The following is a 26,804-nucleotide window of genomic DNA, read 5'->3' on the forward strand; positions in this document are numbered from 1 at the left end:
ATGCGTTCGGTCCACGCAGAGATGTGGGACCCCCGGCCCCCGTCTAAACATGCCTCGCCGCGGCCCCCCGCCCATGTGACCACAGCCAGCCCGGCCAAGCGGATCACCTTCTACAAAAGCGGCGACAGCCAGTTCGGGGGCGTCAGGATGGCCATCCACAAGCGCAGCTTCAAATGCTTCGACGCCCTGCTGGACGACCTTTCCCAAAAGGTCAGTGGGACAAGGGATTTCTTTTGAAGATGCACCTGCACTGCACTTTAATCGTGTAGTAGAAAGTGATATTTCCATCAGCTCGGCTCAGTGTTTTTTCCTACATTAAAGCATAGATAGATACAGACATGTACCGTCTACACATGTGTGTTTCCACGTACAGGTGCCCCTGCCTTTTGGCGTGCGGACCGTTACCACTCCCCGCGGCACCCATGCCATCAAACACCTGGAGCAGCTCCAGGACGGCGGCTGCTACGTCTGCTCTGACCAGCGCCAGGCTAAGCCGGTCAACATGGAGCTGGCCGGCAAGCGTCCGACCATCTGGTACCATCACAGCCGGAGGCCCCAGCGGCCCGAGACCTCGTCCGCGACGCCGCCCGGCCATTCCTCCCACAGGCAGCGACGGATCCTGCTGGTGAAGAACAGCGAGCCGGGCATGAGGAGGAGCGTGGTGCTCAGCAGGAGGTCCACCAGGAGCCTGAGGGCCTTTCTGGATGAGGTGTCTGAGGTGATGCAGTTTCATGTCCGCAAGCTCTACACTGCTGAGGGACGCAAGGTACGAATAGTTTTTTAATGTGTGGTCATGATTTAGAGTGTTTTGTTTGCCATTTTAGTGGAAAACTGACACTGTGTGAATTTGTTTCCAGATTGACAGCGTGCAAAGCCTCATGACTTGTCCTGGTGTGTTGGTGTGTGTCGGCCGGGAAGCCTTCAGCCCAGTGCTGGTGAACTTTATCAGGAAGAGCTCAGAGGAAAAACTGCCCGGTCTGGGCAGCAGGTCTCCTGGTAACGGGGCCCGATCTCCTGCTGCTCAAGGAGCGAGATCCCCACCTCATGGAGCTCAGTCCAGAGCCAGCGATAACAGTGAAGGGCCTGAAAGCAAGAAGAATGGTAAGTTTGTTTGGGTAAATACCCGAAACACAAACTTCAATTTCAACAAGAAATCTAAAGTAGATCAAAGAGTGCATTTATATTCCCTTTTCTCTCTCTCCATTCAGTAAACTTTGGTCTGGAGACCAAAAAAAGCATCATCCACCCTCGTTCGGATTCCTCAAACCGCTCGACCCGTTTCTCCTTGTCTTCAGAGAAGTCGTATGGCAATGGTGTCGGCGCATACTCCCACTCCAGACCGGCTATTATGAACGACGACATTGAAAAGCGGGTCCTGGTCAATAAAGACGGCAGCCTCTCAGTAGAGATGAGGGTGCGTTTTCGCCTACACAATGACGAGACCCTCCGGTGGTCTACACAAGTTAAAAAATCCCCATCTCTGACCAATGAATGCTGCCCCCTGAGCCAGACCCAGTCCCATTACCTGCAGCAGGGCCAATCAGAGAGCTGCTCTGACCCTGATTCCGCATCCTTCGACCCTGAAGGTGTGGACTATTCCAACCAACCTCCGCAACGTGTGTTGGAGGGGAACTGTCCCTGCTGCTATCAGAGGCCGGAACAGCAGTACGACTTGTGGGAAAACCCAGCACACAGCCACAGAAAGCCTCCTGTCCCTCCCCCACATGCATCCTGCCGCACTGTGATTCGACACACACACTCTTCTAGCTCTTCCTCGTCGTGCAATTCCAGGAGGGTGGTGCGCTCTCGAGCACGGGTCTCCAACCGCGGAGGAGGTTCGGAGCAGAGCCAACTGGTGCAGGAGGAGATGTTTGTGACGGAGCAGGTTGAGCGCAGAGTGGAGGTGGAGCAGGATGAAGAATCCCATATCGAGGTGTGCAGGGTGAGCCGATGCTGCAGCCGAAGTGAAGTAGTGAGCAGGAAGTCAGTAGAGGATGAGCTAATGATGGAGGAAGAGGTGGAGCGTGCCCCGTCTGTTATCAGTAGCTCCTCACGTGTCCTTCAATCGCTGCAAGAGGACCAGGATGATGACCTGCCACCCAGCGCCTCACAGTGCTGTCATAGCAACGGACCATCTCCCTCCCCAAACTCCCAGACTCGCCTGAATGACGAACCAACAAGCAACGTCTCGGCCGGTTCTGTCCACGCTACAGAACACAGGAAGGGCGAGGGGGAGACAGGAAGCAGAGCCGTATCTGCGGCCTCTTCCGGTCACTGCGGAGCAGCCGACGCGCATTTAACAGCCGAAGCGGAGGAGATGGATCGAGCTCCCAGCCGCAAGTCCAACGTGAGCAAAGCCACGATCGCAAATTCAGAGGAAGAGGGGGCTACAGATGATGAGGATGAAGAAGTAAACAGGGTTGTCAGTGGCTTGTCTGGTCACACTGGACTTTCTCTGCAGTCAAGGGCATCCAGTGTGTGTCCTGATTGTGGCGGGTGCACACTCGGGGTCAACTCTACATCTAACAGTAGAGCATCACAGAAGTCCCACCATTCCAAACAAGCCTCTCCAAAGCTCTCAACATCTCTATCCAGCCAAGAGAATGCAAATAATGGCAGCGATGATGATGGCTCCGAAGGTTCGGCTGTGTCAACGCAATCTAACAAGACCAACCTCACCAGCAATGGCAGCTGCTCTGCAACATCAAACGTCCTGACGGGCAGCGCACCTAGTGCCATGTCCAGAACGTCCAATCCGGAGTTGGCAGTTAGGGCTCCTAGTGCCACCTCAGCCACAAGTCACAGGTCCAATAGATCACACAAGTCTGGCTGTAAAGGCAGTGGTGCAGCAGAAAAAGAGGAGAGAAGCCCCAGTGCTGTGTCGGCTCAGTCCAACATGTCCGCCAAGTCCAGCAGGTCTCACAAGTCCAACAGCAGTGCAACAGTTGACATAAAGACAAGAGAGGAGGCAGAGGGAGAGAACACTGTGGAGAGAGCACGGAGCTCCTTGTCAGCCAAATCTGGTGCTTCGGCAAAGACCAGTGCTTCAGTCAAGATAAGCACTAAATGTGCCTCTCCAACTGACAATACAGCTGTGGAGGAGGATGACAGTAACAAAAGAACTCCCAGTGCACTTTCTGTTAAGCCTGGCACGGCGCAAAGACCCGATAGCGTCCTATCTGCTAAATCAGCAAAATCAAATGTGTCAGCAAAGTCCGGCACATCTCACAGGTCCACTTGCAGTCACTGTGCGAGAGCAGTATCTCCAGCTGATGAACCTGAAGCAACCGGACAGGAAGAAGGAATTGAGGCAGAAGAGCGAGCGGCGAGTGCCATGTCAGCCGAATCCAATCTTTCTGCCAAGTCCAATAAATCCCATAAGTCCACCAAAGCTCCGGAAAGGTCACATTCTCCCAGGTCTGAAACCGGAGGAGACGGAGAAGGAAGGGCGGCGAGTCAAGTTTCTGGCAGATCAGTCAAGTCTTCAACATCATGCAAGTCTAACGATGAAATCGCGGCATCTCCAAGCTCCAGGGAAAATGAGATGGAAGAAGATGAACAGCAGAGTTCTGAAAGTGTAATATCATCTGCAAAGTCTTGCCGCACAAATTCTCCAGCCAAAGACGCGGCAAAAACAGAGGACAGGAGCCCCAGCGTCATTTCGGGGAAATCGCACACCTCTGCGAAGTCCTCCAAGTCACAGAAGTCGAACCGGACCGCAGCATCTCCAAATCCAAATGAAGCGGATATTCCTTCTGCTGAGACGAATGGAGAAGCGGAGCAAAATGAAAATGGCCGGGTGCCCAGTGCCATGTCTGTCAAGTCAAAATCATCAGTGAGGTCCCGTACTTCTCACAAGTCCAACAAGAATCTAAAACCGGTGTTGCCAAATCCAAATGTCACCATTAAATCACCAGAGGGGGTTGATGAGGAAGGAAATGAGACGACGGAGAGAGCACAGAGCGCTGCATCCGTTAAATCTAACGTTTCGACTTCATCACATAAGTCCCAACGCAACGGAACAGCTGTGATTGATGTTGAAACGGCAGATGAAAATGTTGTGGAAGACAATGCACCAAGAAGTAAATCTCAGGGCCAAAAGCTCTCACCCAGGAGTACATGTCCATCCCGGACCCGCTCACCCAAAGCTGCATCCCCGGTGCAACAGTTGTTGCCTGGCCCCAATGTTGGAGAGACAAGAGGGCCCAGTGCCTTGTCGGTTCGCTCCACAACCTCTGCAAAGTCTGGCAAATCCAAATGCAGCTGTGGGGCAGCGTCAGCAAAGGATGAAAAGGAGGGGGAGAAAAAGCAAGATGATGAGAAGCTGGAAAATGAGGAGGATTCTGATCGGGCTGCCAGCATCCTGTCGTCCTCGACCAAAAGGTCGAGGAGAGAATCAGGAGGCACCGAGCAACCGCTGACTCGAAACTCTTCAGGGTCAGTCTCTCTCGGGTTGCCAGAAGACCAAGACACAGCTGACTCAGACAGTGACAAGTCCAGTGTTTCTTGTCACACAAACGCTGAGAGAAAGAGCAGAGTGAAGACAGCAACTCCTCATGTCCCCAAAAGCACAGAGCAGACTTCTACGAAGGAAGAAAGGGAGGGAACGGGGTCCATCGTGTCTCAAAAGTCCAGCGGTAAAACCGCTCACAAGCGCCCAGCAGTCGATATCCCGACTATCGAAACACCAGGAGGGAGTCAGCACAAAGGTGAAGAAGGTGGAGGACAACCAACAGAAAGAGGAGCCAGTGTATTTTCAGCCAAAAGCAGCAGGTCCCACAAGTCGTCTTGTAACTGTGGTGTCAAAGCAGCAGCTCAAACCGAAGCAGGAAATTACCTAGAAACAGGAAGTGTGAGGTCTGTTTCATCGATCAGTAATGGTGACGGAGACAATGACGCTGAAAATCAGGCCGTCAGTAGACCAGCTAGTAAGGCCAACGGGAAAGAGGATCCTGCAGACAACAAGGCAGCTAGTGTCCACTCCGCTCAATCAGGGTCGACAATAAAAGCCTCAGAGAGCAAAGGAAAGGATTCAGTCAAAGATCACAAGGCCAAATCCAGTGGCAGTGTCAAAACGTCCAGTTCTCAAAAGAAAGAAATCAAGTCCTTGAGCCCGTGTCCCGTCCACAGCCCCAGACCAGGCAGCAAAGTGGACTCCCGTAGTGAGAGCATCCTGTCTCACTCTCTGTCCGCCGCCGACATACTGAAGGAAACCATGGCTGCTGCACGGCCACACAGCCGACAATCGAAGGCCAGTAAAACCAGTGGGAAGCCCGCGACGAAAAGTTGTGAGAGGAGCAGGAGCCGGATGGATCAGGAGGAGCTGGAGCTTTCACCTGCCTATCTGCCCAACATTTCCCCCAATGAGGTTGTCAGCGACTGGCTGCGGAGCATTCCCGCAAACAGCAGCATGCTGGCGCTTGGTGATGAGCCGAACGAGGAGGTGGCGGAAGAGAAACTCGCAGAGGAGCAAGTAAAGGAGGAGGAGGAGGGTCCCGGCGAAGTTGAGGTACAGGAGAAAGTGGAGGCCGAAGAGGGAGGAGAGAGAGAGGAGGGAGCCGGATGCGATGCAACAGAGGAGGAGCAGAGTTCAGATCCAGCTCCAGGTGATCCAGTGGAGGCGTCTTCTCGCCCCAAAACCCTGTTGTTGAACGGTGACTCTCTGCCCAGGAGCTTGCGTTCCTCAGCCGCAGTGATGAAAGTTCTCCTGAGGTCCTCTCTGGGTCGTTGTCAGAGCATGCCAGAGGTAAGTCAATTAGTATTAGGCTGCATATAACAGCTATTTATTTACAATATTTATTATTATTATAATCATATTTAAGAGAGAAAAGCACCCAATCTTCTAAATTGAAAAGCTGGATTAAAGACTTTTGGACTTTTAAGCAATTCAAACCTTTCTACAACAGAAATATATCCACATTTAAATAATAATCTTTAATTTAAAGGATACCTAATTTACTAAGATGTTCTGTATGTAACAAACTCTCTGCCGTCTTCTGTAGGTGTCTCCAGTTTATGGGCGTAGACTGAGCACATCAGCCAGGGGTCTCTTGGACTGTTTGGCCCAGCTCCAGCTCATTGAGCCGACATTGAGCCCTGGCTTTGACCCACAGAAGGACCAGCACTATGAGGGTATTATGACCATCCTTCAGTCCCTCTGGCTCACTGAACCCAGGGACAATGAGACAGAGCAGACCAAGGACGTTGGCACAGAGCAGGTGTCTCCGCCGAGGTCCTCATCCGGGTTGGGAATGAGCACTGGCTCGGGCGGATCAGGGAAGGAGAATGGAAACCAACCAAGCAAAACAAAAGAGGCCTCTTTACACGAGGATGGGGGAGCGGAGAAGGTTGTCAAAGAGGAGACGGACGTAGCAGAGGAACCGGCACAAAGTGACGAACAAAGTTCAGTCCTGCCAAGTCTGGACAGCCCAAAAGCCACCGAGAATCCCTCGTCGTGGGACAAGAGCTCTGCTAACGGCGGCTCCAAATCCCCCACCGATAACGAACGGGATGACTCCAGCTCGGCCACGCCCCCGACCATCCTGCGAGCACCCTTGTCAAAAAGACAATCCCAAGACCCCGATCCGGTGTGGGTCCTGCACCTCCTGAAGAAGCTGGAGAAACAGTTCATGAACCACTACGTCGACGCCATGGCGGAGTTCAAAGTCCGCTGGGACCTGGACGACAGCCTCGTCCTGGACACCATGATCGGCGAGCTGAGGGACGAGGTGAGCCGACGCATCCAGAGCAGCGTGGAGTGTGAGGTGAGGAAGATTCACAGTCGCGCCGGCAGAGGGGGGAGATTGCCCCGGCCGCCGCAAAAAGGGAACCTCTCCAGGGAGTCCACCATGACGGAGAAGAGGCGTCGGATATTGAAGGTAATTCCACCAAATCCTCTTTACAAATATCAAGAGACTGCTGCTTGAAAATGCGGAAAGATAACGTTTGATTTCTTTTTCAGGTCATGAAGAACCAGTCATTGAAAACTGCCGAGTGCTTGACCGACGGAGAGACGACGGGCGAGTGCAGCGACCAGCGGAGCGACGACGAGTACTGCCCCTGTGATGCTTGTGTTCGCAAGAAAATGGACGCCCGGCCACTCAAAGTGAACCCGCTGGCGGCCGAAGCACCCGTGATGATGGAGTTTGACCTCCTTAAGATACTGCAGCTGAAGAAAAGCCCTGCGCCTGCAGCTGTGCCCGCTGAATCTGCGGCGGCGGGAGGTGATGGCGAGGTCACAGACGAGGAGGTGAGGAGTTTAGAGGTACTGCAAGAGGTAGAGGAGGAGGAGGAAGAGGAGGAGGAAACTAAAGAGGATATCAAAGCTCATGTTGTTTTAGAGGAGACGATCCCGGAGGAAGATGAGGAAATGGATAAAGAAGAGGATGGGGTTGAGGCAGGAGAAGAGGAGGAGGTAGAAGCTGAAAAGGAGGAAAGTAGTGCAGGTGATGAGGAGCAGGAAGAAACAGGTGGTGAGGAAGCAGGGGGAGAGGAGACATCAGAAAATGGTGAGGAAGAGGAGGAGGCAGAATGCATATGCCAGTCTGCTAGAAATGAAGAGGGAGAGGAGGAAACAGCAGAAGGAGAAGATGCTGAGGAAACTAGCGACAACACAGGTGAGGGGGAGACAGGGGAGGAAGAGGGGGAGACAGGAACAGGGGAAGAGGAGGAGGGGGAGACAGGAACAGGGGAGGAAGAGGGGGAGACAGGAACAGGGGAAGAGGAGGAGGAGACAGGAACAGGGGAAGAAGAGGGGGAGACAGGAACAGGGGAAGAGGAGGAGGAGGAGAGTGACAAGGAGACGGTAAAAGAGGCAGCAGCAAGGGAAGGAGAGACCACTGAAAATGTCGAGGGTGAGGAGGAAGAGGAGTCTGAATTTAAGGAGGAAGAAGAAGAAGAAACGACAGGCAGGGAAAGCGGAGGAGAAGAGGCGTCTGGAGAAACGGAGGATGACAACGCTGCAAAAAAAGAAGAATCCACGCTGGTGGAGGAGTTCGGGGAGGGAAACATCAGCGCCTCGGCAGATGATGAAGATGACGGGGATGAAGGCGCCGAAGAGGGGGAGTCACATGGAGACGAAAAGGGAGGCGAGAGTGAAGAGCAGGGAGGGGAGGCATCAGAGGAGGAAAGAGCCTCATCAAAGGTAGGATGAAACAAATGACCACAAACAAAGTTTATAAGCAACACAAAAACTGAATAAATCGTTTAACATAATGATGTAGCTTTAAGCAGACATTCTATATCTGTTAAGCTATACAACTATTTTGTGTTAAGTCGGTCGGATGACATAAGTGACTGTTCCCGAACAAGAATATACTGAAGTTCTAGTTCGAATACCAATTTGAGCACCACCTATATTTAAACACCGCTGAGTGCCTGAACCTGACCGCCGGGTTAAAGTCTACGGCACCTTTAAAGAGGAATCTGACCTACTGCAGCCCGACCGCTAATTCTAAGCCTGTGGGAAAAGATAATCTCGCTATCCGATTAGACGGACCGAACAAATCTGTTTTGTTAGGCAGCAACACAGCGCTTCTACTGACGGACGTCTGCTGTTGTTGTCAGTCGTTTTCCTAAAAGACCTTCATTGACTCCGTTACTGCAGCCTGTTTTCACTGAATGAGTGACACCGATGTTAATACCAACCATTACTTTTGCTCATGGAGGGATTACTGAACAGGCCAACCGGGCACAGGCCCAGGGGCCCCCTGGCCTTGACTTGCAAGATGTCACTCGAAGAGGCACGAAGAGATGCAAAATGACCACAAAGAAACATAAAACGACCAGAAAGAGACACAAATGACTACAAAGAGATACAAAACAACTACAAAGAGACACAAATTACTACAAAGAGATACAAAACAACTACAAAGAGACACAAATGACTAAAAGAGATACAAAACAACTACAAAGAGATACAAAACAACTACAAAGAGACACAAATGACTACAAAGAGATACAAAACAACTACAAAGAGACACAAATTACTACAAAGAGATACAAAACAACTACAAAGAGACACAAATGACTAAAAGAGATACAAAACAACTACAAAGAGATACAAAACAACTACAAAGAGACACAAATGACTACAAAGAGATACAAAACAACTACAAAGAGACACAAATGACTACAAAGAGATACAAAACAACTACAAAGAGACACAAATGACTACAAAGAGATACAAAACAACTACAAAGAGACACAAATGACTACAAAGAGATACAAAACAACTACAAAGAGACACAAAACAACTACAAAGAGACACAACGTGATGACAAAAAGGCACAAAATGACCAAAACACACACAAAGACGTCAGAGACAACAACCGAAAAAAGACAACAATTACATCAAAGAGCCACAGAAAGACCACAAAGAGACACAAAAGTACGACAAAGAGACACAAATGACTACTAATATACACAAAACACCAACAAAAAGAGGCTATGGTCTTTTGTCTGTGCCCAGAGGCCTGTTGTCTTATAATCCGTCCACGCTTCCACTATGTAACCAACATGCAGCTATCATTACTCAGCATCCCAGTTGTACCCAATTTAGTCTATAACAACGGTTCAGATAATTCACTGTTATCTTGTTGGACCCTCAGGCCCAGGGCGTGACAGCGACCGAGGAAGAGGAGGCCGACGCCGAAGACTCAGACGGCAAACGTCCGAGCGACACCAGCGTCGACGATTCGGGACCCGAGGGGGCCAGGGCCACGGGAGAGGAAGATGCTGTCGAAGAGTTCCAGCCCGAGGAGGAAGGGGACGGAGAGGTGAACAAAAGGGTGGATGGCGCTCTCCTCCATCAGTACACCAGGACCTCTGTGGAGTCCCAGCCCGGCTCCCTGGAGGACGTTGACACAGACGCTCACCATCACCCCGTCATCTCCATAGAAGTGCCCAAAATGGCTGGCGGTGGATCGGCTGGCGGCGGCACGGGTCAGAGGAGGAGCCGCTCGCCGGGCAGGGTCAAGTGCCGCAAACGCAAAGAGACCGACAGCGAACTGGATGACTTTTGACTCAGACTCCCATAAACCCTCGCTCTGTCAGCGACCACGCGGGTAGAACTATGTAGGTTCACAAACTCAAACATTCGAAGCACTTTATCACTCCGGATCGGGCGTAGAATCTCGAAACCACCACGTATCCTATTTAATTATAGATTTTTTAAGTGAATTGTACGTACGAAGGGATATGTCTATTTCTGTATTGTATGTGTATAAATAAGGTATATTTTTGAAACAAAAAAAATAACATTTTTGACACCTATGGGTGTATTATGTGATTATTGAATCATAGAGCCATTAATTTACCAAGTACCTCGGAGATATGTTAGATGTTAATTGCCTGTTTCTGTAGTGTTTAACAGAACCAGTGTATTGATGCTATCAGTTCAATTCTCGTGTATTTTCTTGATCTTGTTTCATTCTCTGGGGTTTGTAAGGTCATCTCCTCGCTGTTACTTAACTACCCGCTTAAATCTGTTGTCCTTAAAGAAGCCCGCTGTTTTAAATCACCTATAGCTCTGTGACCTAACCGGATTACCTGGGAGGAATAGTTTGACTTTTTTTGGGAAGTGTGAGCGAGGCCGAGAGGATCGATACCACTCCAGGGTCTAGGCGCTAAGTATGAAGCTAAAGCCAGGAGACGGTTAGCTTAGCTTAGCACGAAGACTGGAAAAGGGGATCCATACGTTAAAGTTACTTTTGGATCACTTTCCACTCCAAAATGGACAGAAAAAAAAATATTTATTTCTAAATCGCAAAGTGTATTTTAGTAGCTTTATTGTACGATGTAAATTCAGCAATCATACCTCATCAACTCGTCCGATAATGGCCCGGGACTTCTATTCCCGGGTTTGCAGTTCCAAAACGGAGCATCTCTAAGGCGAGCGTTCGGAATTTCAGGTTAAACTCTCCTCTGCTGTTTAAATGTGAGAAGTGTGCGTTTGCAGGACCAGCGTGACGCTGATGCCTTACTGTATCCATGGGTACATGGCGGTAGATCGACGGAAACAGAGAGATCGTGATGAAGTCGGAATCACGGAGGTTGTTCAATTGGCTGGAATGGATCAAATCTGCTCGTTAAAAATGGTGTAAATATATACTGTTGACCCGCTGAATGAGCTGACCTCCAGGCTCCTCCTGTATGTGGTACCAAGGGTGTGAGTGAGTGTGTGTGTGCCTATGCTGCTTATCAGCCTGTGACGTCACCAAGTGAACATCGTGTACCTCTAGCAAATGAATGTAACCATGTCGATGTGAATAAATAAGTGCACAGGAAAGGAGGATTCTCGTGTTCCTAACCCGGAGTGGCTCCGCTCCAAAGCTGCTCAACTGCTCCCAAGATACACAGGCGTCAGGCTAATCCAGTACCTGTGAGCCACAAAGGGATTGAGGCTAATTGACATCACATGGACCGATATGGTAGAGCCTGTACCTGCACATCACTGTTACAGCACACAAGGAGGGGGGGGGGGGCAACGAAGCTTCATAACAAAGTATCAGTTATAGACATTTTAACATAATTCAGTTGTGCGGTTATTATGCCAATCGCAGGAAAAAGTGCATCAGATAGAATTTTTATTCTGACATTTTCCTGATTTAATTGCACACACTACATTCTAACATCTTGTATGTGACGCTACTTTTTTAAAAACAGTGTCTACTAGTACATTTTCAGGTTATTATGCTTGTGTTGAGGTGTCAAGTCTGCCCTCCAGTGTTACAACACGGTGTTGTATTTAAGGCCCTCCACAGGTGCCAAAATTACTTACAAACAGCGTAGTTTTTGGCTTATGATAATCAAAGCAATAACCAATAATGATGACCTTTGACTCGAGTGTCGTAATCACACTAAATGTGGTAGAAATCAGGTCATCTGCTGACCTCTGACCTCTCCGTGGAGGGGAAATAGAGGGATGATTACATGACTGCTTGGGTAGATGACATCCCGCCATGTTGATTATGACAGGCACGCCTCCACGGCCTCCCTCACGATTGGCTGTTGCTCCAGATGAGTCCCCGCCTCCCGGAGAGATCGACCCGTCAGCAAACAGACCAAAGCCAGAGGGACCGCCTACACACGGAGAAGATGTAACAAGAGACAAAGCCTCCAATCCATACGTTGCTCTTTACGCACCGCTCTGCCGCCTCACCTTGGTGCTGCTTCTGGCAGTGCGCGCATGAGCGCTGACGTCGGAGGACGTGATGTCCGCCGTCAGCTCGTCCACCCGGTAGACGGCCTTCAGGAGAGCCTCCTCACACCGGGACTCCGGACCACCGGACAGCTTCTGGAAGCAGAAGGAGACGTCTTTCAGTGTCCACTGTCAATCTACCGATGATTTGAACCACTAACGTACAATATGTCCTGCATTGTTACATAACCTGTGTCAAAATCTAGTTCTAAAAGCTGAATTATTTCATTTCATCTGCATTGTCTGGCTGCACAAACTTACAAGATAAGATTTGGGGCTCATTCATTAAAAGTATTACTCTGGCTTTGTTTTGACATTTTCATTTCAACTGTTATGAAGCATCAGATGGTTCTGACATACCTGCAGTAAGCGTGAGGCCCTGCGGTAGAGTTTGCTGTTGGTGACCTGCAGGTCCACCATGTGGTTCTGGTAGATCTTCCCCTTCAGGACGTGAGCGCCGGTGCTCACGGCGTTCAGCAGCAGCTTCGTGGACAGCTCCCACTGCTGAGAGAGAGACGACCCGGGAGTGATTTGTCTCTACATTTACGAAAGCTTGACTCTAAGGCAACAGTGGGAAAAAAATAAAATAACTGTCATCTAAAAATAAGATTTTAAGAACACGAGAAATAAGAAAAACTGAAAATCGATAAAGAGTAAATTAGTTTTACAGCTCTGCTGGAGGAGGGTGGGAGACAGAGTAAATGAGGCAGAACTGTTATTTATCGTGCTCCAATGAGTCACTGAGTCAATGTGTGTCCGTGTGTGTGTGTGGGTGTGTGCGTGGGTGTATGTGTGTGTGTGTGTGTGTCTTTGCTGCTGTACCATGTGCAGTGAGATCCCTGAAGCAGGTGACGGCCAAGTGAATTTCAGTGAAGATAAACACAGCTTGTTGATGTCATCCTGCAAAATAAAAAAACAGACATTACTAGATTGATGGATGGACAGACAGACAGACAGACAGACAGACAGTTACTTGTTGTTCAGCAGCTGCAGTGTCTCCATCAACCCGATGATAAACGGCGTGGAGGTTGGACGTCTTTTCTCTCACTGTGCGCGCCAGCTCCGCCACTTCGCCGACGTCGCCTGCGGAGAGACGCCGTCAGGACACGTGACATCGATGTGATACGGAGTCCAAACATGAAAAAAAAAAAGAATGTCTCACCCGAGTGTGTGTATATGAGAAGAACGGCGTCCCGGTCATCAAGAGAGGGCAGGACCAGACGCAAGAAGTCCTCGTGTGCTATGCAAAAGTTGGGACCCTAGAGGGCAGAAAAGACACGATATGAAACCTCCTTAAAGGATACACCGTGTACTTTAGAAACACGTACTGTACTTTTTGCGGAGGTTGTTACTTCCTGTGTTTCATCACATCAAACCCAATATTTGATGGCATGTACGACTGGCATCATTTGCTAACTTTATACAACGTAGTTTGCATCGTCAGTGGCGGAGTCCGCCGTCCCAGTGCTGAATTCAAATAGTGTTCACAGGAAATGGCACATGCACAAACAAACTGAACCCTGGGACTTGCAGTACTAAGAAGTTCACAGCGTCCACAGAAATCCTAAACAATATAACTTTAAATATATTAAATAATACATTTTTTTACAAGGTTTTTAGTCTTTTTTTTTACTTGCACATTCCGAGAAACCAAAGTCATAGTAATTCGTAGTAACGCTCGACTGAATGAAGACCACCCAGCGGTGTAATAAAGACTTAAGCAGATTCATTGAAAGCAGACAAGTCCTTCTGGGTTTCACAAAGCAGGTACATACTAATCCTGCTCTGGGTTAATCTAAAAAGTCAGATACGGCGGAGACAGATGTGTCATCACGCGCTGCAAAATAAGAGCTGGATTTTGTTTTAATTGGATTACACTGGATTCCAGTCATATTAATACTCTGTAAGGTCGTGTAAGGATTTCTTTAACACCCACAGATGAGCCGAAGCAGAAAGCTTCGTGTTTGGAGTCGGCTGGTACTGACGGCACTACTGTAGGTGGGAGAAATGTTAAATCTTCTACATTTCTGTACAATAATTACATGTTAATAAACTCTGTTCTTCTGTTTAAATAGTTAATCCATTGTCTCCATTCACATACCAGTGGACCCTCATTGTTGTTCAGCTCTCTGTATCCTCCGCTGATGAAGCCCCGAACATCTTCACAGCCTTTCTCACACACACACACACACACACACACACACACACACACACACACGTCAAAGCAAACTTGGTAAAACGCATCGCCTCTGATCATTAATTAATTGTTTCCTTTATGCCTGATTTTGCAACAATATTATCACCCAGAAAACATGGTCGTTCTGGTGCGATCGAAGCGGCCGGCGCGTCAGACTCCCCTCACCTGCTCCGAACGTGGGGACACACTCGCTGGCGTCGATGAGGCCCAGCGTGCCCAGGGGGCCCCAGCCCAGGTAGCACACGCGCCCGCCACGCCGCAAGCTGAAAACGCACAGAGCGGCGAGTGGTTAGGTTCCAAATGGGTCAAAAAGAGTTACACGAGTGCCATCATCTTATACATTTTAGACGTCTGCAAAACTGTCTAATGATCTCAAAACACAAGGTTACAGTGACAGGTGTTAAAAACCTCTGCCCGGCTGCCTCCAACAGAGCGCCTATCCCCTCTCTCTGAGCGTAGGTGATCTCCAGGGTTTTCTCGTATGCTCCCATGTGCTGCAGGAGGCCCCTGTTGAAACACAAAGGAGCTAACTTTAGACCATTCTGCTACACACTCGGGTACAAAGGTGTTCGGACCCCCGAATGCATTGGTTATGCAATCCAATAAAATATTGGATTTTCATTTTCCTGGAATGACCTCTAGAGGTCAGCGACACACAATGGAAACAAACAATGAAAATGCTGTTGTGTTATAGAACACATTAGCTTCGGTTTAGCATGAATTTTAATGAAGAAAACACTCATTTTGGCTATTTGCTGATGAAGCAATGCACGTGTAGCCACACATGCCTTCTTCTGTATTAACATTATCATAGAATTTGTATATACTTGGGAGACTAGAGGTTCTCGTGGACTTTGAAATGCTCACTTGGGAGTGACGGGCGTGTCCGCGAAGGTGGCAGCGTGAGCAGCGGACAGCACGACCTCCAGGAGAATCTTAGTGGCGCTGCCTCCCTTCATCCTGGACGAGCCGCTGATGGCTTCTGGCTGAACACACATTCACACGCAGTCTTAAGTACGGACACATGCGCCGCTCTCCTGGGTCGCACAAGAGCACAAGCGGAGGTTCTCACCCCGACCGCTGGGTTGATGAGGAAGGCCTTTTGACGCGTGGCGAGCTCCTGCATCCTTCGCACCACACTGCGAAAAGTGAACGTGCAGCCTGGAATGCGCTCATCCCTGACACGTTGTTGAATTTGAGATGTCAAAAAGAAACTTTATTAAAATCCAAAATGGATATTTCATTATGTAATATTATTGCACACACCTGGCCTGATGTGTAGGATTGAAGCCAACCAGTACGGGAGTGTAGACCTCAGGGTGCTGCAGGCAGAAGTCCAGCTGACCTGCAACAAATGGGGCCTAGCGGAGACCAGAAACCAAATGTACACAAACTAGCGTAAGTTATCTGCGTGCAAGGTCCCGACTCATGAATGACCCATGCCCAACACAGATTTCAGGTTTCCGACCAATTGGAGTGACTTACAGATAACCCACAGGAAATACCGATGAACAAGACGCGCTTCTGTCCCTCACAGACCTGCAGGGCGGCAAAAAACATGCAGTGGAGTTATATATTTACACTCACACATATACACACACACACACACTCCCTCTCCAGCATGTGCCTGACCTTCTTCAGACTGAGCACGCCCAGTTTGGGGTCATCTTCAGGAGCTTCTTGGGAGGATAGCAGAGCTCTGAGGAAAATGAGAGAAAAGTGAAGTCAATGTAACTCCATAAAGAAATAATACATTCTTCCTCTCATGTATGAAAAGTTGAATTCCTTTGCCATAAAACACTGCTGTAGCTTTACTTGGTCTAGTATGACCAGTAGCTTATGGTGGCTAACGTTAGCAAACATTAGCTAGATATTTACCTGTCTCCTCCTGCTATAATGTAGGAATAGACCGAACTCTGGTCCAGCTCCCTCAGCGCTCTGTTAAAAGCTGACTAACACACACACAAGCAGAAAACAGCACAGGAAGACATTTTTCCCATAAAACAAGTGAGATTTGTACACATGATTACATTAAGTGTCATTAGCCTAATATTACTGCCGTGGTCTGGCTTATACAATATCAGTATCCGCTCTTGAACACATGCTTTGCTTCCTTATTCCTGGTGGGCAGTGGGCTGAACCACATTTCAGGACAGCTCTTACCGCGACAAGGAAAGCCAGTCGACCAGAAGTCCCACAGCCACTCAGTACGATGAGACTGTCCCGGGGATCCTGTTAAACAAAGACAAGACTTCAACAACACACCTGACTGAGCAACAGAAATACAGACGGACAGAGAATAGATACCTTGAGAATGTGCTCCACCTTCTTAGCAACCTCCGTCAATGTTTCCACCACTTGTTCACTCAAAAGCCTCTAAAAAAGGACACTTAAAAAATCAGTTTCTTTAAAGAACACTTTCAGAATAAAGGTTCATCACAGGAACATCTGTACCTGGTAGGTGGCTCCCGTCCCGTCCTGAAACATCTGGGCGTCGCAGGCCTGCAGCATCCTCACAATGCAATTGGCCGAAGCCCGGTCGATGTCGCGCGTCAGGGGGTTGGACTTCTCTGAAACAGGAAGTGACGGCTCGTAATCTGGGGACTGAGAAATATCAAATATACATTTGAAGAACAATTCAAAGCATTTGCTGCATTCAAACACTCTGTATACTAGCCAATCCAAGACTAGAATAATGTCTTAGTAGTAGTTAGTAGATACTGACAATATAGTTTAACACAGAGGAATAGTCTGACACTTTTTGCTCTCTTGCCGAGAGTTAGACGAGAAGATTGATACCACTCTCATGTCTGCACGCTAATTATGAAGAAATCTGCATAGCTTAGCATAAAGACTTGTGCAGTCCTTGTGCTAAGCTAAGGCTAACAAGTTCCTGACTGTAGCTTCATAGGGGTACAGACATGAGAGTGGTATCGATCTTCTCGTGTAACACCGGGCAAGAAAGCGAATATATTTGCATTTATCACCCGAAACGTACCTCCCACTCATGCATAGCAGAGAGACTGCAAGTCCAGTCTGATCCAGCCATGGTGCGCGAGTCTGTCCTTTTCTGTCAAAAACAACAGTTAGTCACAAGAAATGTGCCTCTGTGTCTGTTCCTGTTTTGTCAGTCACGGGGATCTGAAAGGAAAAGTGTTGGGCTCTATCTGTAGTGACAAAGTTCACTTAAGGACCTTTGAGACTGAGGAGTGAAAGGAAATAGGGACCTCTGTGTCACGCACCAACACAAACGTCCAGAGTATCTGTGGATTGAGAGCGGCAGGAGTTGTTTTTTGCAACTCTTTTATGGGCAAATGAGAGAAATAAACTGCAATAACTCAAAATGTACCAAAGCAACAAAAAAGAACGCAGAGCTCAAACTCTGACAGCGAGCAACAGAGGGTTTGGACACAAACATGCTTTCCAGCCCTAAAAGATCCAAGTGATTCTCAGCAGTGTGAAAATATTTACGCCCCAGCAGATTGTGGAGTCTAATATGTTCCCATCGCTTTCAGAGTCAGTCTGTTTGACGCGAGCCTCTCACTCCCCCGAAACTCCCACGACTGTCTGTCATAACAAGCCGGCTAATTCGCCGTCAGTGACACATGCGAATAAACAACTAACATTATTCCTCCTCGCACTTCATAGACGTAAATCCATCTTTCTCTCTCTTTTTTAACACAAATTGAATTTCACGCACAGTACAGTACGCTGCAAAGGCCCGAGACTCTTAGCAGAGAGCTGCATATATACTACTTGTTGCTGGCTCCCACTGATTATTAATGATACCAGGCATCTGAGGCACAGTTTGGCGCTAACTTCTCTGAGTCAGTCCGACACCAGGGCTGTGCGTAGGGCCGTGAGATAACTTAGTCAAAGCCACGATGAAGCGCCTCCATTTTTATTTGCTTCTCAGTAAACACTTTCGGGGCCTTGGACATCAACACGTTTTCAACCTGTGTTCACAGTAGCTCATGTTCCTCGTGTCTCGACTCGACCGTGGCGCCAAAACCGTTAAAAGGGTCCTTCGGTGGAGAGCGAGCCGCGGTAGCTCCTTTAGCATCCCCGCTGTAATTCTTGACCCAAAAGGAGCAAGAAGGTCACCAACGCTTAAGTGGGTTTATTCTCATAATCCTCTTCTCGTAACACCCTGGAAAAGAGAAATTGAATTTGCTGCCTGATGCCGTCGCTAAGCCAACTCCAAACCACTTGGTTGGAAACAGTTGGTCACATTTAGGGGCTCTCTGCATTTGTGAAGCCCAAATAACACGCACTCAAATAAGCTCTAATAAGCATGAAAGTAGATTTCGCCTCTGTGAGCAGAAAATAAATGAACATGCCTGATTAGTTATATCTTCAGTGTGCTTAGCTTCCCTATATTTGCATTTCCCGACTCCAATCCACCCAGAGGCTTACTGCTGACCCAGGAGCTGCTGCCGCTGCCGATACGCTTTTGTGTTGAACAAAACCAAATCATCAGGCAGCATCTGATCTCCAGTCCTCCAGCATTTGTGGCGGATTCATTTCTGATACATTTTGCAGAGACTACACATGGATCCTTCATGGATGTTTGGGTTTTTACTGCATGTAAGTGCCATTTTTTTGTACATTCTTTGTATAATTTGACACGTTTTCCCTCCAATACTGTTAAGGAAAAGCTTCTTTTGTGGCATATTAAGCCTCATCCTATTAGTTTGGATTTACAATGTGCAGCCTTGACTTTAAGGATTTCATTTCATATCAAACATCTACCCAGACATATTTGGTGTTATTGGCATTAAGTGCAAGTGTCATGGGTCACACACAAACATACGCATATACACAACCATTGCCTCCATCATATACACAACCATCGCCTCCATCATATACACAACCATCGCCTCCATCATATACACAACCATTGCCTCCATCATATACACAACCATTGCCTCCATCATATACACAACCATCGCCTCCATCATATACACAACCATCGCCTCCATCATATACACAACCATCGCCTCCCTCCATCATATATACAACCATCGCCTCCCTCCATCATATATACAACCATCGCCTCCATCATATACACAACCATCGCCTCCATCATATACACAACCATTGCCTCCATCATATACACAACCATCGCCTCCATCATATACACAACCATCGCCTCCATCATATACACAACCATTGCCTCCATCATATACACAACCATTGCCTCCATCATATACACAACCATCGCCTCCATCATATACACAACCATCGCCTCCATCATATACACAACCATCGCCTCCCTCCATCATATATACAACCATCGCCTCCATCATATACACAACCATCGCCTCCATCATATACACAACCATTGCCTCCATCATATACACAACCATCGCCTCCATCATATACACAACCATCGCCTCCATCATATACACAACCATCGCCTCCATCATATACACAACCATCGCCTCCCTCCATCATATATACAACCATCGCCTCCCTCCATCATATACACAACCATCGCCTCCATCATATACACAACCATCGCCTCCCTCCATCATATATACAACCATCGCCTCCCTCCATCATATATACAACCATCGCCTCCCTCCATCATATACACAACCATCGCCTCCATCATATACACAACCATCGCCTCCATCATATACACAACCATCGCCTCCATCATATACACAACCATCGCCTCCCTCCATCATATATACAACCATCGCCTCCCTCCATCATATACACAACCATTGCCTCCATCATATACACAACCATCGCCTCCATCATATACACAACCATTGCCTCCATCATATACACAACCATCGCCTCCCTCCATCATATATACAACCATCGCCTCCCTCCATCATATATACAACCATCGCCTCCATCATATACACAACCATCGCCTCCATCATATACACAACCATTGCCTCCATCATATACACAACCATCGCCTCCCTCCATCATATATACAACCATCGCCTCCCTCCATCATATATACAACCATCGCCTCCCTCCATCATATACACAACCATCGCCTCCATCATATACACAACCATCGCCTCCATCATATACACAACCATCGCCTCCCTCCATCATATATACAACCATCGCCTCCCTCCATCATATACACAACCATCGCCTCCATCATATACACAACCATCGCCTCCATCATATACACAACCATTGCCTCCATCATATACACAACCATCGCCTCCATCATATACACAACCATCGCCTCCCTCCATCATATATACAACCATCGCCTCCCTCCATCATATATACAACCATCGCCTCCATCATATACACAACCATCGCCTCCATCATATACACAACCATTGCCTCCATCATATACACAACCATCGCCTCCCTCCATCATATATACAACCATCGCCTCCCTCCATCATATATACAACCATTGCCTCCCTCCATCATATATACAACCATCGCCTCCCTCCATCATATACACAACCATCGCCTCCATCATATACACAACCATCGCCTCCATCATATACACAACCATCGCCTCCATCATATACACAACCATCGCCTCCCTCCATCATATATACAACCATCGCCTCCCTCCATCATATACACAACCATCGCCTCCATCATATACACAACCATCGCCTCCATCATATACACAACCATTGCCTCCATCATATACACAACCATCGCCTCCCTCCATCATATATACAACCATCGCCTCCCTCCATCATATACACAACCATCGCCTCCCTCCATCATATATACAACCATCGCCTCCCTCCATCATATACACAACCATCGCCTCCCTCCATCATATACACAACCATCGCCTCCCTCCATCATATACACAACCATCGCCTCCCTCCATCATATATACAACCATCGCCTCCATCATATACACAACCATCGCCTCCCTCCATCATATACACAACCATCGCCTCCCTCCATCATATACACAACCATCGCCTCCCTCCATCATATACACAACCATCGCCTCCCTCCATCATATACACAACCATCGCCTCCCTCCATCATATACACAACCATCGCCTCCCTCCATCATATATACAACCATCGCCTCCCTCCATCATATACACAACCATCGCCTCCCTCCATCATATACACAACCATCGCCTCCCTCCATCATATACACAACCATCGCCTCCCTCCATCATATACACAACCATCGCCTCCCTCCATCATATATACAACCATCGCCTCCCTCCATCATATACACAACCATCGCCTCCCTCCATCATATATACAACCATTGCCTCCATCATATACACAACCATCGCCTCCCTCCATCATATATACAACCATCGCCTCCATCATATACACAACCATCGCCTCCATCATATACACAACCATCGCCTCCATCATATACACAACCATCGCCTCCCTCCATCATATATACAACCATCGCCTCCATCATATACACAACCATCGCCTCCATCATATACACAACCATCGCCTCCCTCCATCATATATACAACCATCGCCTCCATCATATACACAACCATCGCCTCCCTCCATCATATACACAACCATCGCCTCCCTCCATCATATACACAACCATCGCCTCCATCATATACACAACCATCGCCTCCCTCCATCATATATACAACCATCGCCTCCCTCCATCATATACACAACCATCGCCTCCCTCCATCATATACACAACCATCGCCTCCCTCCATCATATACACAACCATCGCCTCCCTCCATCATATACACAACCATCGCCTCCCTCCATCATATACACAACCATCGCCTCCCTCCATCATATATACAACCATCGCCTCCCTCCATCATATACACAACCATCGCCTCCCTCCATCATATACACAACCATCGCCTCCATCATATATACAACCATCGCCTCCATCATATACACAACCATCGCCTCCCTCCATCATATATACAACCATCGCCTCCATCATATACACAACCATCGCCTCCATCATATACACAACCATCGCCTCCATCATATACACAACCATCGCCTCCCTCCATCATATATACAACCATCGCCTCCATCATATACACAACCATCGCCTCCCTCCATCATATATACAACCATCGCCTCCATCATATATACAACCATCGCCTCCCTCCATCTCCCTGTCCTCCAGCTGTGGTCGTCATGGCAACCAGGAGGCAACTCTCCAGTGGGGGGGGGGGGGGGGGGGGTGAGCAATTGCTTGCACAGAAACGTGCTTCTGAGAACGAGGAGCAAGCGCGTGCGCGATGAAGATATGCAGCACGTGCTTTGCATATTTCTGAGCCTGTGTGTGTGTGTGTGTGTGTGTGTGTGTGTGCAGTTAGGCAAAATAAATTAGGCGCGTGTGTGTGTGAGTGTCACGCTCGTGAGAGGGCTGGCTGAGCATGCACGTGTTTAAGACGTAGGCTGTGCATTCTACTTCAGTTTGATAGGAATCCTCTCAGAGTGCCCTTTATTATTTCTCTATGATAAAAAAATATTGCTTCTTATCTCACTCTCATTTCCTTCCCTAAATCATCCCTCCTTCCTTCGTCATCTCCTTTTTCTGTGGATTAATCCCCCTTTTCCCCCTCCTCCGTCATCGACACACCCATTTTCTCCCCTAAATCTTCCAGTCATCCTCTCTCTTTCTCGTGCATTCTTCCTGTCAATCTTTTCATCCCTTTGGAGCAGCTTCCGCTCGAATCATCTTTTCTCTTTCGCTCTCTCTTTCATGCTCCTTTCATCTGTCCTCTAACTCCATCCCTCTTCTCCATCCGCGGCCTCGCAGCTTTCTAACTCCCATAGTTCCTACTCTCCTCTCTCTTACACTTACACACACACACACACACACACACACACACACACACACACACACACACACACACACACACACACACACACACACACACACACACACACACACACACAGAGTCCATCCCAGTTTCTCGTATTCCTAAATCCTCTCTATCTCCCTGCAGGGATCACACACACACATGTTATGGTTGATTAGGCTGGCGGAGCCACGGGGCAGTCGGCCCACTCCAGGGATAGATGGAGAGTGTGAGAGGTGGGAAGTGGAGAGAGAGAAAGAGAGAGATGGATGGATGGAGGGGGATTATTGAGAGAGAGGGTATGGAAGGTGGAGGAAAGGATGATGATTGATGGAGAGGTGAATGTCACACGCTGGAAATCTCATTTTCCCTCCTATGAAGGAAACTAGCTGATTTCATTAGAAAACAATCCACCCTGTTCCAATACAGCGTATTGTAAAAAAAAGAAGATATATAAATATATATATATTCTGACGCACGTGCGTGTGCCCGCGTGCAGATGTGACTTCGGGGTTGAGGTTCCTCATCCGGTAGGGGGCGGAGTGAGAGTGTGAGGGAGAAAGTGAGGAGCTGAGGCTGGAGCTGCAGAGGGGCTGGAGCTGCGGAAAGGAGCGGAGCGGTGGCTGCAGCGGATGCCGGGTACCTGCAGCCGGAGTGCGGGCTGGATGAGAGACAGGAGACGGTTGACTGAACGGGAAGGTTTATATTAGCGCGAGTCGTGGCTCCTGGTGTCCGGTCCGCACCCCCACACACACACATCCACACAGTCACTCACACGTCTTAAGAACAGCGGGAGATGCATTACGTCATAGCCTCCCGTCGCCCTAGATGACCGCGTGCGCAGGACGGGATGATGCAGGGCTGCTGGACTAGAACGGGTACGGATTCCACTGCTGCTCGCGAGAGCCCGGTGGCGGTGTCCCGACTGGACGAGGAAGAAGGGGATCCGCCGTCGCGCGGACACTGGCCCTGATGGCTCCTCGCGCCCCGAGCGGGAAAGAGACACAGCAGTCGCCGCTGCACGAGAGCGAAGGGGACAGCAGGTATCTGGGAAGTGACGTGGTATCCGCGCCCCGCAAGAAAGCACCACGGTGCGTTTGTCGTGCATTTCGCAGGAGGGCAGGAGCGGGAAGGGGAACATGGCCGCGCAGTCGGACGGCGGCAAAGCCGGGGTCGGGTACGGCAGCAGCGGTTTCGCGCAGCTGTACGATGTTGACGGCGAGGAGCCGCTGGACTCCGCCGCGATCCACATCTGCCAGTGCTGCCGCACCTCCGCTTGCTACTGGGGGTGCCGCTCAGCCTGCCTTGGCTCTCTCGGAGGGGGCCAGCCCATCGGAGGGCTCGGCATCCGGGAGACTCACTGCCCGCCCCGCGAGCAGCTGTGGCTGGACTGCCTCTGGATCGTCTTTGCCCTCATCGTCTTCTTCTGGGACGTTGGCACGGACCTGTGCCTGGCGAACGAGTACTACCAGAGGCAGGACTACCTCTGGTTCGGCCTCACGCTCTTCTTTGTGCTGGTACCGTCCGTGCTGGTGCAGATTCTGAGCTTCCGCTGGTTCGTGCAGGACTACACCGGCGGGGGGCTCGGGGAGGTGGAGGGGCTGACCAAGCGGGGCGCGGTGGCTCTGGGGTGCCTGTATCCTGGCAGGGACCGCCTGCAGCTGGCCACCATCTGGCTGTGGCAGGCCACCATACACATCCTCCAGCTGGGACAAGTGTGGAGGTAAGGTGGGGTGGGGGGTCACAAACAACAACACACACCTGATCCTAATCTGTCACCACACTCCCTCCCCCCTTTTCACCCTCTCTCACACACGCACAAGCTCTTTCTCACACGCACACACACTTAATGGGTTGAGTGGTGTCTACCCGATGTAGCTAGAAGAAGGCAACGCTTGCTTCACACTGACAGGCAAGAGAGGAAGAGCAAGAGGAGGACAGGGAAAGGCTCTCTGACCCCCCCCCAGCGCTTCACTTACTATCTGGGAATGACAGACAGTTAGGCGATGAAGAGAGACAGTCAGAGAGTTTCTCTTTCTGTTCTGTTTTTTTTTGGGTCACCGTATGAAAAGTGAATTCTGCAACTCATACTGTACAATCTCTAGATACAAATAAAAAGCAGAATGTAAGCCACTGACACTCTGTGCCCTCAATCCACAGTGTCATTCTCAGCACCATGGACAGTCAGGGGTCCTTCGCTGTAGGTGAAGAACAGAGAAGTTGGGGCTGTGTGTGTGCGTGTGCGTGTGCATATTTGTGAACCTGTGTTTGCGTGTGTGCACGCTCTTGTGCGTGTGTGTGTGTGTGTGTGTGAGACCAGTGGAAAAAACGGTGTCATGGCCCTTCCCGTGAGTGTCAGCATGCATGGAGAGTACAAAGAGGGAGAGCATCTGCCCTTCTGGCAACACATCTCCCTCTCTCTCACACTCACACACACACACACACACACACACACAGACACACACACACACACACACACACACACACACGCGCGCAGTTGGACAGGGGTAGGTGCTAATTGTGGTGCTAAAAGCCCTGGCGGGAAAAAACAGAAACACACATGGACCCTTTTGCTCTAATACAGACGCACGTCTTATTTCACATACTTGTTTGTGTAGTTTTAACAGAAGAAGTACTAGCAGTACTAGCAGTAGTACTAGCAGTAGTACTAGCAGCAGGAGTGCACTGTTTGTCTCCCTCCTAGCTCTCTATGCAGGGACAGTGTTCACTCTCATTCCCTTCCCCTCCCCTCTCTCCAAGAATACTCCTTAATGGTGTCCACTTGCCTCTGGGCGGTCAGCAGGGAGAGTAGAGTGATGAGTGTGTGTGTGTGTGTGTTGACATCCTGCTGTGCTACTCAGCTCCTCTGCCTCGGCCTCTCTGTGGTTGTAGGTTTAAAATCGGCCCTCGCGTACACACACACACACACACAGACGGAAACCTCTACCTCCATGCACCCCACCCAGTAGTCGCCCCCCTCAGCCTGCGGAATGGACTCTCCCACGTGGAGGAAGTGGAGGGGCAGGAGATGGAGGAAGAAGAAGATGGAGGAGGAGGGAGTGGGGATGTTTGTGGCTGAGGAAATGGTACGGCCTGATTGAGACGGATCGCTTAGAGATGGAGAGGCTGTGGGGGGAAGGAGGAGGAGGGAGAAAAGGTTGCACATACACAACGCGTAAACTGGGGGGAGGGGAGTAGAAAAAAGAGCAAGAGGAGTGAGAGTAGAGGGGATGAAGATCTACTGTATTCGGTAGGTTTGAAACCACATCCCTCCGTGTTAAGGCATTAAGTAAAGCCTCAATCCTTACCCTGAATACTGGGACTTCCTGTTAACAGATTTCTTTAAAAAGCCAAACAAACGATGCTGGTAATTTATCCTTCATTGTTGAGTCAAGGACAAACATCATTTTGGTGTTTGTGTATCATCTTAAAGCTACATAATCCACTCATTTGGCTGTAAAATGGTTTGGTTAGAAGCATTAACATATCTGAAGACTAGGATAATAAGAAAAGGTTGGAATATATGGGATGGCCCCTCGCCCCTGATCTAAACACAGGAAGTCACTCAAGCATGTTTATTTGTAAAGCACCTTTCAAGCAAATCAAAGTGCTTTACAAATA

General features: G+C 49.1%; 3 protein-coding genes across 5 annotated transcripts in view; 2 read left to right on the plus strand and 1 right to left on the minus strand.

Moving 5' to 3' along the window:
• On the plus strand, positions 1 to 10,022 carry rp1l1a (rp1 like 1a; the record flags this gene model as incomplete). The annotated part of the gene is made up of 8 exons (XM_079185629.1): positions 1 to 210; positions 374 to 766; positions 858 to 1,101; positions 1,209 to 5,746; positions 6,003 to 6,878; positions 6,962 to 7,651; positions 7,748 to 8,143; positions 9,609 to 10,022. 8 exons carry the CDS (start codon positions 1 to 3, stop codon positions 10,020 to 10,022), a joined length of 7,761 nt encoding a protein of 2,586 aa, XP_079041755.1.
• Positions 1,061 to 26,804, minus strand: part of gckr (glucokinase (hexokinase 4) regulator) — a 26,929-nt gene continuing 1,185 nt past the window's right edge. Inside the window, exons 1-20 of one of the 3 annotated variants that reach the window (XR_013767691.1) lie at positions 17,395 to 17,522; positions 16,851 to 17,000; positions 16,704 to 16,772; positions 16,560 to 16,628; positions 16,275 to 16,348; positions 16,029 to 16,095; positions 15,882 to 15,935; positions 15,663 to 15,757; positions 15,469 to 15,574; positions 15,264 to 15,382; positions 14,805 to 14,903; positions 14,562 to 14,659; positions 14,301 to 14,368; positions 13,362 to 13,458; positions 13,173 to 13,282; positions 13,022 to 13,099; positions 12,560 to 12,703; positions 12,161 to 12,295; positions 11,892 to 12,081; positions 1,061 to 1,083 (exon numbers count right to left, since the gene is read on the minus strand). Coding sequence is in view for 1 of the 3 variants with exons in the window: in XM_079186036.1 (XP_079042162.1) it covers positions 11,968 to 12,081; positions 12,161 to 12,295; positions 12,560 to 12,703; positions 13,022 to 13,099; positions 13,173 to 13,282; positions 13,362 to 13,458; positions 14,301 to 14,368; positions 14,562 to 14,659; positions 14,805 to 14,903; positions 15,264 to 15,382; positions 15,469 to 15,574; positions 15,663 to 15,757; positions 15,882 to 15,935; positions 16,029 to 16,095; positions 16,275 to 16,348; positions 16,560 to 16,628; positions 16,704 to 16,772; positions 16,851 to 17,000; positions 17,395 to 17,445 (1,797 nt within the window). In the remaining 2 variants the exon portion in view is untranslated. Of the gene's footprint in view, positions 1,084 to 11,578; positions 12,082 to 12,160; positions 12,296 to 12,559; positions 12,759 to 13,021; positions 13,100 to 13,172; positions 13,283 to 13,361; positions 13,459 to 14,300; positions 14,369 to 14,561; positions 14,660 to 14,804; positions 14,904 to 15,263; positions 15,383 to 15,468; positions 15,575 to 15,662; positions 15,758 to 15,881; positions 15,936 to 16,028; positions 16,096 to 16,274; positions 16,349 to 16,559; positions 16,629 to 16,703; positions 16,773 to 16,850; positions 17,001 to 17,394; positions 17,523 to 26,804 lie in introns of those variants that run through there. The other 2 variants (XM_079186036.1, XR_013767692.1) reach the window with 2 other exon arrangements.
• xkr6a (XK, Kell blood group complex subunit-related family, member 6a) overlaps positions 24,323 to 26,804 on the plus strand; it is a gene marked incomplete at both ends in the record, with an annotated part of 5,458 nt that continues 2,976 nt past the window's right edge. Inside the window, one exon of the mRNA XM_079186037.1 lies at positions 24,323 to 24,906. Within this exon, the coding sequence (XP_079042163.1) occupies positions 24,323 to 24,906 (584 nt within the window). The remainder of the gene's footprint in view (positions 24,907 to 26,804) is intronic.

Source organism: Pholis gunnellus, assembly GCF_910591455.1.
Source record: "Pholis gunnellus genome assembly, chromosome: 24".
Lineage (NCBI taxonomy): Eukaryota > Metazoa > Chordata > Actinopteri > Perciformes > Pholidae > Pholis > Pholis gunnellus.